At 39.4% G+C, this 12,762-nt stretch overlaps 1 protein-coding gene across 1 annotated transcript in view; it reads left to right on the top strand.

The window, feature by feature from the left end:
- The window catches only part of tbc1d32 (TBC1 domain family, member 32), an 81,147-nt gene that overhangs the window by 55,519 nt on the left and 12,866 nt on the right, over nt 1-12,762 (top strand). The window contains exons 29-32 of the mRNA XM_020637064.3: nt 2,386-2,455; nt 4,814-4,929; nt 7,970-8,124; nt 10,092-10,232. Of these exons, the coding sequence (XP_020492720.2) occupies nt 2,386-2,455; nt 4,814-4,929; nt 7,970-8,124; nt 10,092-10,232 (482 nt within the window). The remainder of the gene's footprint in view (nt 1-2,385; nt 2,456-4,813; nt 4,930-7,969; nt 8,125-10,091; nt 10,233-12,762) is intronic.

Here is a 12,762-nt window from a genome sequence, read left to right as displayed (position 1 = left end):
TCCTTGAGTGATGACATCGGACAACAACATAACTGGGACTGTTTACAATATGGATCACTCCTCCTCAGGCTGAAGTTCTGAATACCTTTAATTGACATTAACAGCTGACAGTGTGTTTGTCTATATTAACCAACCTCACATCTCAGAATCACACAACAAACTCTAATTTCACTGGTTTCATCATAAAATGTATTACTTTAAAATACAAGTAAATATTCATACCCCAAAGCTGCTTTGTGGTAACCATAGACACCGACAGAGGAGGAGTAGAATGGAATGTTTGGGTTGCCTGGCAACAGTCTAGTTTCAGTTGAGTTGGTGGAGTTCCAAAAAAAAATATCTGTTGTTGAGTTTTTACTTTTTGCTATTAATTTCTGCTCTTACAACTATTTTTTTGAGCAATATCACGCTCGGGATTGAGATGCTGTACTGAATATCAGCTCTGCTGTGATTATCTCATTCTGCATGACCGAATCACAGCCGAGCTGATTTTCATTAGGCCTTAAAATCCACTTTTTCTGAACATTTCAACAATATCACATATCAGCAGATGAAGTTTACTCGGTTATGGGACTGCAGATGTTTCGATTTTTTAAAAGTTTGCATCTATAATGGCCTCAAAGATGAGCTCAAGAGTTCATTCTTCACAGCAACATTTGGTTATTCGTCTTTCCACATCATAAAAAAATCTCAATTTCAGATGTATTTTTCAGTCTTCACACATTTGTTGAAGTGCCACATGCCAACAAAAATGAACAAGCTCTTTATAAAATGTTGCACGCTCGTCTTGAAGGATTTTCCCTTAATGTGTCTCATCATAATGAGTCCCTCACCAAATCCCATAAACCCCGCAGGCGTCTTCCGTTTTGTACTTTTGTTTTCATTTCCCCTGAAGCACCGAGGATTTGAAGGATTCTGAGAACGGAGGCGACCAAAAAAACGCAGATCCCCGAGATTACTCTTCACAACTTCCACAGCCGCTTAGATTTTGCAATTAAGAACAGATTGTCACGACTATTGTCAGAGATAAATTGCGGGTGCCTTCTTTCAGCATTCACTCCTTTTTAAATCACAGTTAAATGGTTGAATTAAAGTTATTACAAACTGTAAAATAGACACCAGTGACTCAGTAGTCGACGAGTCAGGGGAGAGGAATGCAAGAGGGAGGGAATAAAAAACAACAAGAGAGCATTCATCTCCATTAGACGGTAATTGCCATCAGCAAGAGGTTTTTTAGAGATGTTAATATGTGAGGGGAGAAGGGTGAGCGAGGGAACGCAGCACTAGTTGTCCTGGCACTGCTGCGTACCCTCATCACAAGCCATTTTCTCTCAATTATTGCAAGATTTTGATGGGCCCTGTGATTAATCCACAGAGCTCAGCTGTGATTTTTAAACGCTAACAATGTTGAATTATCGCTCAGCTATCCATATTATCATTTCCCCCTACAAATTTCTGCTCCATTAGCCTGTAAATTGGATTTTTTGAGGTTTTTTTCCCCGCCACTTATGTCGCTGGATAATACTTCCCATATTAATTGTTAAAAACTTCTCATCATAATCGCCGCAAAGTGTCGGGAGCGGGGGATCCATTAGCACAAATGTAATAAGATCCTTTTTTTTCCCCCAAAAGCTGAGAAGCAGCAGAGACCGTCTCCCAAAAAACAAAACACTCGTCATCCTCCTCCTCCGCCGTTATTGCTTCATTCATCGTTCCCCTCCACACGATTACAACTGTAACTCCAAAAACTAATATATTTTTTATGATTTCTGGACACTTAATGGAGCAAAGTAAGAGCCCATGAGAGCAAGCTGGCGAGACTGATAGCTTTTGCGATCTGTACAAAGCTGTTGCCCGTGGATCTAAAGCTGCTCTGCTCCAGTATTTCCTTTTCGAGGCTTGCTGTTGTATCTCGCCCCGCAGATAAAGATAAAGTCCGGCGATAAAGAGCTTTCTCACAAGGCTCAAAATTTCACACTGCAATTCTCTTCCGGAAAAAAACAAAACCCAAAACTCCTAAAAATCAGGAGTTATGACTGCGCTGCGGTAAACCCCTGAAAGTGCTGCTGTGAAATTACCCATGGCTGACTGTTACTGAAATTACCTGAGTCACCTTGATGTTGGGCTATCTCACAAACATCACAATTAAAAGCCAAACAACGGCTGTCAAGCTTTACCCAGACTGCAAACATCACATTTGTAGTGCCCTGAAAGTAGAAAGTCACGATACTTTGTCATGTTTTCTGTTCTCTGAGGTCATAACGCACGCACTAAGTGATACCTAGAGAGTGTTTTTCTTAGAAGAAATCTCCAGCCGTATCCTCTCTCTGGGTTTTCTCCTTGTTTCCTTAACTATCTCTTCTCTTTAATCACCTCGCTTTACAGCCGAGGAGCAGACTGTGAAGAGTGCCGTATTATCCACCGTGGAGCAGCTGGGAGTCGACACCTGTCTCAGGTATGTGCAGGAAGTGAAGTGTCTTTTTAATCACAGACTCCTTACAGTGGCACCCTGGGAAAAGAAAAGCTGCTGTGTGCAAACAAGTCTTATAGTCACTGAACTGCAAGCTTCATTATAATGATACTGCAGTATCTGTTCTGTATACATACATTGTTTTTACTTCATTTTCTCGAGATCATGGATAATCTGAGGTTTTGACTTATTTATCTCATTACCAGAGAATTGCAAAAGCACAAATCAAACATATTAATATCCTAAACTTACCTCGTTAGTGTGGACAATGGCAGCATTAGCATGTGGTGGTCTGTGAGCAGCCTCTTGTTTTGTTTCCTAGCTCGCCGGAAAGTTATCAGGAGGAAATAAGGCTGGTTATTCTGAGATAATGAAATAAATGAGTTCCTGTTATAAAAGGAAATGCAGCTTTGTCTTCCCAAATTCATGAGAAAAGTTCATCAAGTTTTGGAGGAAACGTCTGAAATGACTCATTATCAGCAGACAACAGAATCAATAAAATGTATGGAGGCGTGTCCTCTCAGGGCTCCCAAAGATGATTTGAACACTCACAAAAAATCTGAAAATAAGAGCGCTGCTTTTGAGGTTCAGGTAATTTTTGGTCCAGTTGTGTTTTTCTTTTTAAGGTATTTCTCTTCATCAAATAAAAAAGTGTTGTACCAGATGTTTCCAGACAAGGTGCATTAACTCCAGTAAGTTACTGTAAAAGTTGAGTGAATCAATCAATCAATTAACGTCTTTTAAAGTGCCGAATCAGCATACGCTGTGTAGTCCCATTGCACTATAAGGAGGAGGATAGAAGTCATCATCAGTCAGTATATAAAGAAAAGTCTGGGATCATTTCTAAAAAGATTTTTCTTAAATCTAAAACATAAAGAATGTATTTATTTGGATCAGATGCCAAACTCTTCATGGACAGAAGCAGAAAACTTTATTGATACTTTTTCATGAAATAAAATGTGTTTGTGAAATGGTGTTTGCATGCTCTTTGTGTATATGTAGGGTTATTACATCTGACACCAGGTTTTAACTTCATTCCCTCAGAGTCACAGAGGGGACAGGTTTGTGCTTAAGCTGCAAATGTGCACAGACGATATCAAAATAAAGCCTCCATAGCGGTAGAAGAAGGGAAGAGTGTTGCCAGGCAGACAGAAGTTTAAAACGTAGTGCAACAACATGATATGCGAGCTGTTTTCTAATTCAGTAACTGGGTCACCTGAGCCTGGAAAGATGTGATCTTAAAGCCCCGTTTCCACCAAGCAGTCCGGTTTGGTTCACAGCCAACCGTACCCTCTTTTGGTAAGCAGAGTGTAAGCCAGATGGAGATAGCCGCGTCAGCTGTGTAATAGTGTGACATCATTGCAGCCCAACACAGTGTAGCCCGCTATTTATTAAGTCCAACATTCAAGAAGAACAGGGACACAGTAAACAAAGGGAACTTCTAGTGTCAGATCGGTACCCTTGGAACCCCAACAGAGAGGTACCAGGAAAGTAGAACGGTATGCATCCTTTATTTTGGTACCATTCCCAACTTTTGACGGTGGAAACACCAATAAATGGGTAACGTACTGAACTGGACCTGGAAGCCTAGGTCATTTCAGGGCATGTTCAGAGTCCATCTCGGACTCTCCGTATCATTTTGCAGTTACTGAATGCATCAGATAAAGATGCTGCTGTATACAGAGAGATCACAATGTTCCATCTGCTCCTTCATGAGCTTCAGACTTCTCCGTCTGTAAATGTCCTCCTGCTGTTCAGTTTTCACTCTAATGATGCCAGTGTGCTTAACACTCAGCCCCGCTCTGTATTTTTTTCCACGAATAAGCCCTCTGACTTGAGTAACTGTTCTCACACTGCTCGTTTCTTTTCTTTTAATGACACCCCGCCGCTGCAGTACATAGCGGTTATAACTCTTAGCTCGACACTGCCCCTGAAGGGAGCCCTTTGAGCTTGAAAAGTTTTCAGGGCATGTTCAGAACAAACCCAGTGCTATGTTTGCATTTTTTGGGGGGGAATCAACAGAACAGTGTGTGTGAGCGTTAACCGCAGAGCAGCGGGTCTTATAGGATTTAAAGTGGCTGGACATGAATTTATAATTAATCCTTGACTTACAAGTGTCGGGCTCGCTGAGTTAAAGCTGACCACACTGGACTTTTTACATTGAATTTTGATGAGCTCTTCTGTGTGTTTACATGAGGCTGCAGTATTTCTTGGTTGCTATGTTACATCTTTCCTTGTGATGTCTTTGGTTTGAGTAAAAGAACAGCAGTACATGGCTACATGTTACAGATTTACAGGTTCATGGAAGATATTCATGATTTCTTTCATCTTTTGTATCTACAGGTATGGCCGCTTCCTGAAGATACTAAAAGAAGATGCTATGAATGATCTGACACTACTAATGAAGCATGTTAAGATGTTCCTGTCCACTCAGTCACTTCAGACCTCTTCAGAGCTCAGTATCCTTTACACAGTCCACTTCTGATCATAGGTATTCTACTCCTCTTAAATTGTGCACATGTTCTTAGCTACCTTTATGTACAAATACTGAGATCTCAGATCCTGCTTGAGGTCGTCTCCATTAGTGTGATTCAGATCCACTACAAACTTTAATGAGTCCATCTGGCCAATCAGGCTTGTATGTTTTCTGTTGTTTCTTACAAAAAGACAAACAACCCTGTGCCGCTTGTTTCAGGGTCTGACATATGATTATTTCTTGTTCCTGAAGTGGATTGATATCCTGTCAACAAATGTTCCTTGGACCAGGTTTCCTCGTTCCGACAAGTTTCATGAAAATCAGGCCAATGGAAGTGTTCTCTGTAGTCCAAAAGCAGAACAATCTGCACTGAAACACCGGAGGAGGAAACAATCACTTTTAGGTTTCCTTGAAAATGGTTCTGTTATAGCTTAGTCGGTGGAGCCGGCCTCCCACACAGAGGTAAAGTCCTTGACGCAATGGTTGCTGGCTCTGCTCCGACTTGGAACCATTTGGTGCATGTCATCACCCCCCCCCCTCTTCTTGACATTTCTTGTCTCTCTTCAGCTTTCCTATCCAATAAATTAATGAAAGGGATGTTTTCTTAAACATGAGTACAACAAAATTAATTTTTTCCCACATTTCTGAGACTTAAAAAAAATAAATTAGGGTGAGCCTCTCCTAAAATGAAATGACACGACCAAAGAATGTAAGATTAATGAGAATGATTTCAGCAGTTTTATGATTTTAAAAGGTTAAATCTTTGTTACATTTAGTTGTCAGATTCCTTTATTATTCCCATTATTGTCCCAATTTTGTAATAATTACAACTTTAAAATTAAAACAAGACAAGTGAAATCCATAAATGTGTTTCAATTTCAGGTTTAACTTTAATTTACTTTTTGTAAATTACCCCCAGTATATTTTCCTTTTTTTTCTCTGAGTTCAAACCATTCAACAGAGGACATAGCATTGATGTGTTTGTGTTTGTGTGCAGAGGAGGCTGAGTCAGATGGATAATCTCCAGGTCTCAGTGTGAGAGAGAGCAGGAGCACTGATGATGTCAGTCTTCGTCTGATCAACACAACACAGATTATCTCTCCACATCTGTGTCTCTGCAAACTTTTCAGACTTCTTTTGTCCCAAATAATGAACGATAGGTCTTCTCTCTCCTCCAGACAGTTTGCTCTGTATGTAAAAAACTGAATGTGTAGAGACACAAAGTGCTCACAAGTATGACTGACATCTGACTTGTAATACTGACACCTCGCTGACATTCAGATAATATGCAGAGGCTGCTACAGATTTACTATGCAGAGAGATTCAATCTTAATTAAGCCTTAAACAAATTTTCAGGAATTTAAATTTGTCCGACCTCTTGAAATAATTTGAGAAATTAAATCTGAAATCTGCTTTTTTAAATGTTCAGGCTGTTTGGAAGACATATTACATTACTTCATGTGCATTACATCTAAACAAAGTTAAAGTTTCAGCATGTCAAAAGACAGCTACTCAGTAAAAAGACAGGAAAAGCAGGGAAATGTTGCAGCCTGGGGTTTTGTCCTGGACTCACACCTGCACAGTCAGCACTTATTTGCCTCTGACAGAATGTGAAAGAAATTGTAAAAATGTACGAATGAAGCCGAGCTCACAAAGTAAATACTCCAGGGCCTGAATAAACCACCTGTACTGGATGAGAGAAAGCTTCGAGTTATAAACCTTGGAATGTTATTGTGGGAGATTTATATCCTGCTCACTGCTGTGCTGATGTAATGACGTGTTCACAATGCAGAGCTGCCACCAGGGAGACCTACTGTATATGAATCATAGTGGCTGTAATTCTTACTAGATTTATACCTGACTCCTGGTCTCCCAAATCAAACACAAAAAAGGGAACAGATAACTTTACCTGTAAGAATGGATCTTTGATGCTTTTATTGAAGGGGGGATTTTTTTCTGCTATGAGGTACGAGTTGATTTAAGCCTATAAGGGTTAAGTGTCAAAGAAATATTTACAAAAATTAATTAAAGTGACTGAACATTTCCTGGTGAATATCCCTGAAAGTCTCTGATATTCCTGAACAATTTTTGAAATTTTGAAAAATATCTGACCTAAATGTCCGCAATTCCTGAAAACAATTCCTATAAAAAAATGCAAAAAGTTTCTTAAAGATTCCCAAAATAAAAATCTGAAAGTTTCTGGAAATTCCTGACAACATTTCTGGAAAATTTACAATATAAATCTGAACATTCCTGATGATGATTTCCAAAAGATTTTTTTTTTTTTTTTTTTTAATGTTTCCTAAAATCCAGACGAATATTTCCAGAAGTGTTGATGAAAATTTCTAAAACATTTCCAACTAGTTTTAAGAAATGTTCATCCAAAATTCCTGAAAGTTTCTGAAATGTGTGAGAGTTTCACCAAAAAGTTTCAGATTAATGTTCCCAAAAGTTTTCAACAAAATGTCCTTGAAGTTTCCTAAAGTTCCTGACAAGATTTTCTGAAATTTCTGGTGAAAATTCCTGAAAATCATGTGTTTCCAAAAAACTCACAGACTGAAGTCCCAGTATGTTCCCAACAAAACTTTTTTTTTTAATTCTAAATTAAATTCTGTAAAGTTTCCCAAAAGTTTCTGAAATTTTCTGACCAAAAAATCCTGGAAATTTACAAAAAATCTGGATGAAAAATTCCTGATAGTTTCTGAACATTTCTGAAGAAAGTTACCAGTTTTTTTTTTCAAAATTTTTGATAAATTCTCCCAAATTTTAACACAAATTCAAAAGAAAAGCCTCGTGACGGTCTACAATTAAATAATTATCAAGGCATTGCTTTATAGAAAAAACTCATTAGGTATCTTGTGACACCTCAAAATCTGAACTTCATCTTTAAGATATAAGACTCCTTTGAAGGTAAATAAACACTCTCTCCTATCTCCTTTCATTGCATCACTCTCAGGATGCTTTGAGTCATTGATCTTTACAACTTTCCCAGCAGTCCTTGGCTCTTTAACTCGTCCCTGCAGTCACTCAGCAGAAAGGTTATCCTGGCCACGACTGGCTGCTCTCCACTGTGTTCCTCATGATGGCGGGAGATACAGCCCGCTCACTGCGTCTGTTACTCAACCTGTCCTCTCTGCACACCTCGGCATTCATCTGGCCGGCAAGAATACACGCCTCTGTGAGTATGATTATATGGCTTCTAGTTCAAAACCATACATGGCATGATTTTGTGGACAACACCTACAATTTATATGTGTAGCACACTTACACTTGTGATTTTACTGAATGAGGCCTGATGTTATCCATCTGAAAGTGAGAGGGAGCAGACACATCAGCAAGAGCACTTATCTTTAAAGCATGTCTGATTTTATAAAATACTGCTTTATAGGTATATATAGCGGTTTCATTTATTATATTATTATAACGTTAGCTGGATTTACAGTCAGGAGTCAGCTGATTTCTTTCTTGTAAAAATACAACACAAAGTTAGAGCAACAGCAGCAACAGAAATGCAATGTTAGCTCAAGTATGTGTTATTGGCGGCTTGTGTTTACTCTGATGTGAAGATTCTTAGGAGCAAAAATAGTTTGTAAAATGCTTGTTGAAATTTGACCCTGAAGTACCCGCACAATATAATTGTCGATTGAAAAAATATTATCGTAGAAAACAGACTTTGTGAGATGTGTGAGTTGGACGAAGTGGAAACTGAGTGCCTTTTTCTTTTGCATTGTACAAAATATGATTCAAGAGAATTATCTTATAATGAAGTAGCTTGTCAAAAACCTGAATTATTGGAGTGCACAGATGTGCAAAAGCTGGAAGGGCTGTTTAAGTTTGATGTGTCTAAGCTTGGAAAAGAAGTCTTGCTTTATGTTTTCTCTTTTTGTTAATGACAATGAACAGACCGACTCTGCACTCTTATCCTGGAACATTTTAGTTTATGGTGTCATGTAAGCGCCTGTGGGTTGGGCATATAAATGTATTTATGACACCATAATACTATAAAAACCTCAAACTATAATTATCTATATGATATCGATATAAGATATTAACTTGTGCGCACAAGATTTTTTTCCTCTTTCCTTTTTGGGACTTCAGGGTCTCCGTAGAAAACATCAGCTGAAAGCAACTTTTCTTTACAGGAACACGCATTTAGCAGAGTCATCTCCACTGCCGACCGGCTCAGCATGACGCCGCCTCTCACACTGAATAAAACAATATAAATACAGCGCTCACACAGAGAAGTCCCATATTCAATAATGAAACCAAATGGACCTTCCCATAAAGGAAATAGAAGAATGTAAACACAGTTTTGGGATTATATCGTCCTTATCTAATCTCTATCTACTCATTCAAAGCACGTCATCAAACACAGCAGGGCTAAAGAAAAGTAAACACAAAGTTTTGGGGATGAATGCAAACAGGCTTTTTGGTCTCATCGTCTTCATCTTTCAACAGGGTGCAAAACAAAGCTTACACCTTGATGGATGTTTTTTAACCTAACTGAAAGAAAAGAGAGCGGCGAGCTTTTTGGAGGATGATAAATGAGGCGGAGAAATAAAAGAGTAAAAGGAATAATTTAAATGAGGAGAGGAACTCCAAAACGAAGTCGAGTTTCAATCGTTCTAAATTGCAGGAGGTGCTGCGATTAAGGCTCGCTGTCATTAAAGCCGACCTCCAGCGCGCCGTCCTCTCTCTTCAAAGTCAATCTCGGCCTGAAGCGTCTCGTCTGAATATGAGTGTAACGGCCCCCTCTGCGTGTTCGATGCAGATGCAGCAGGTGAATTTCTCCACGCAGCACGCTCGCCTCCGACTCCACAACATGATCGATTGAGTCAATATCACAGAAAATAGAAAGGGCAGAAATAATTAAGAAGCAGCAGCATATTTAGAAGAGGAACATGGCATGGAGGCACACACGCTGAAATGTGAACACAGAGCAGCATGTTGCTTTACATTACTCAATAAAACAGCTACCACAAGTATTTAATCCTGTTTTTGTCTTTATACTAGAACTGAATACAAAACAGAGAGCTTTAGCACATGTATCTTTTTTGTTTGGATACCAACCATAACAGCCTCTATGAGTGTAAATATGAAAAACTGAGACAGAGAGTGATACTAAAAACATGTTTGTTGTGTCAGGTGTACGTTCCTGTTGAAGTGGCTGTATCAGGAATCCCTCCTGTTTACTGGTGTACAGCTCACTATGTGGAGATGCTGCTGAAAACTGAAGTTCCTCTGGTGCACTCCGCCTTCAGGATGTCTGGTTTCACCCCATCCCAGGTAAGAGCTGCCGTAAGAGGACCAACAGGTCTAAGACTTTTTCAGGCCATGGCAAATAAAGGGAGAGACACACTGAAATAACGCTTAATTCAACTGATTTATTTACAAAAATATGAATGAAATTGCAAAAGAGATGAAGTTTGGATGTCAGTAGAGTCAGTAGTGTGAGTGAGTGTGAGTGCCTGAGGTGGCAGCTTATATAGTGACTGGGAGCATTGGGCCCAGGTGCTAGACTGCCTTTGCAAGGCGAAATATATACTCCCCAGTACGCCTTTTCTTTCAATATGAATTTCACATACATGTGAAATAATTTGAACATTGTTTTTTGTTCATTGTATTTTCGTGCTTTTCATTTTGTTTTGTATTTTTGATATGTTTGGTTTTATTTGATATGTCTGAAATAAAAATGTAATCAAATCAAATCAAATACAGTAGGCGTAATGGGGGGATGAAGTGACCCCTCCTCTGTACCGTCTTCAGAGGTAGAAACAGAGATGTTACAGGGGCGAGATGAGATCAGCTAAGCCAGCAAGGAAGCACAGCACAGCGCTGTGTGTGTGTGTGTGTGTGTGTGCATGTCTGACTGTGTGTGTGTATGTGGAGTTCCCAACACAATATTCAGGTCTTAAGACAGATAGATAGCAGAGCTCCGTTACTGCGCTGTTGAGAATTGCTAAAGTTGAACAGTCAAAGTAGAACTTGACTGTTCAGTAAGAACCGAGCTGATTATAAATGTATTGCACTGAATCAAAGTTAATTCAGAGGAAGTTTATGTCAGACTGGTAAAGCTTCGAGGCATTAGTTTCTGTTGATTCTGCAGACAAATTAGTTCAAATCAAATATTGAACTCCTACTTTTCTATCTTTGTGTTATAGTTTCCATTTTTCTGAGACCTTTAGATTAATAGATGAAGTCATGACTACTGATGGAGGCAATAAAGGGAGCTGAATACGGATGAGATTGATTTCATTCCAAATATAATGCGTAGATATTTTCTTCTCAAACTACAAGTGAGTCTTTAGTGTTGAGTAAAAAAAAATTCTAAAGAACAAAGTCAGTAAGGAAGCTAAAGCCTTAAGATCTACTCTTGTAGTTGCCCTGTGAATGACTTTCCTTTCCTTCCTGCTTTGACTTCAGTCGACTTTAAAAATTCTAAATCGAGTCTTTGACATTGAACCTCTTTCCTTTTTCTTTACCAGAGCAGCAGAAAAGTTAGATCTTTGCTCCTCTGCTCGTGATTCTTTTGACACCGACTTCTCTCTCCCAAAAAAAAGCAGCAGGAAAAAAAAAAAAAAAAAGGTTCTCACCTTGAATCCTCTCGTGTTTGATCCCGCCTTCAGTGTGTCGGCAGCTGACAGTCGAAGGCTCAAATAATGTTCGGCAGCAGGGGTGCTCATAAGGCCCGCCGCAATTTGCATCAGAGATCTGAACTCTCCATCTCCGGGGCGGAGTCATACGTTAACATTCAGCTCATCTCTGTTCTCTTCAAGGCCATAATGGGCGCCTGTTATTCAGTCAGAAATGGAAATACCCATTCCAAAAGTTTAAAGCTTTGAAAGCCTGACAAAGCAGCGGCAGCAAATGAAGCATTATACACCTCTGACATTCACACAGTAGAGGTTGTGTGTGTGTGCGTGTGTGCGTGTGTGCGTGTGTGCGTGTGTGTGGTGTGTGTGTGTGTTTGAGCGCAGGCTTCTGTCAGAATCCATTTTCAAAACGTTTAAGCATTTTAAGTAGATTGCCTGGAGAATAGAGGTGTGTGACACAAAAAGAGTCTTTGGTTAGAGCAGCGATGTGGTAGGTTGAGGATAAATCAGCTGGATCACAGAAGGTGTGTGTGCTTCAAGTGTGAGATATAAGAAATGATGCAGGTCTTCAGGTTCAGGAACAGTTGATTGTAGAGTAGATTAGACTGAAATATCTATTAAATCACTTTAAGGCTGTTTAAAGGCTTTATATGCGATTTTTTGATCCAGCAGATGTCGCCCTTGAGCACCAGCATGAAACCAAAACAACTCGCGCTGCATTGTTGTGTTAGCATGCTAATGCTAGCGATCTTTATTATGCTGGTATCTTCACACTGCATGTAAATTTACCTGAAATGAGCGTGATCTAGAAACACAGTTAAGCAGTGAGTACAGTATGTTATTCTTCTTTTCTCTAGTCCCTCAATTAAACAACTTTTATACGTGAGGGGAGGAGTCAGCCAGCCGTCCTGGCGATGTAAACAAAGTGAAGATAGGACTCTGAAAACTCTGAAAACATCACAGACAGTGGGACTCGGGTGTTACACCCATTGTAGACAGTCATGACTCACAGAGTTATTTTCAGAGGATATACTTGATTTATATTATATTGAAGTGTGAAAAATCACAGAGAAAGCCTTTGAAGTAGTTTCCACATTGAGTCATGAAGAGTTTCTGCATGAATTCATCAATAATGTGAGTTCATGGCTCAGCATGCCAGCCATGGTTTCTTAAAGTTGAAGGTGACGACCAACAGTCCATGGGATTATCTGGCACATCTTCAC

Source organism: Labrus bergylta, chromosome 15 (assembly GCF_963930695.1).
Source record: "Labrus bergylta chromosome 15, fLabBer1.1, whole genome shotgun sequence".
Taxonomy (NCBI): Eukaryota; Metazoa; Chordata; class Actinopteri; order Labriformes; family Labridae; genus Labrus; species Labrus bergylta.
This window is presented reverse-complemented; position numbering and strand designations above follow the sequence as displayed.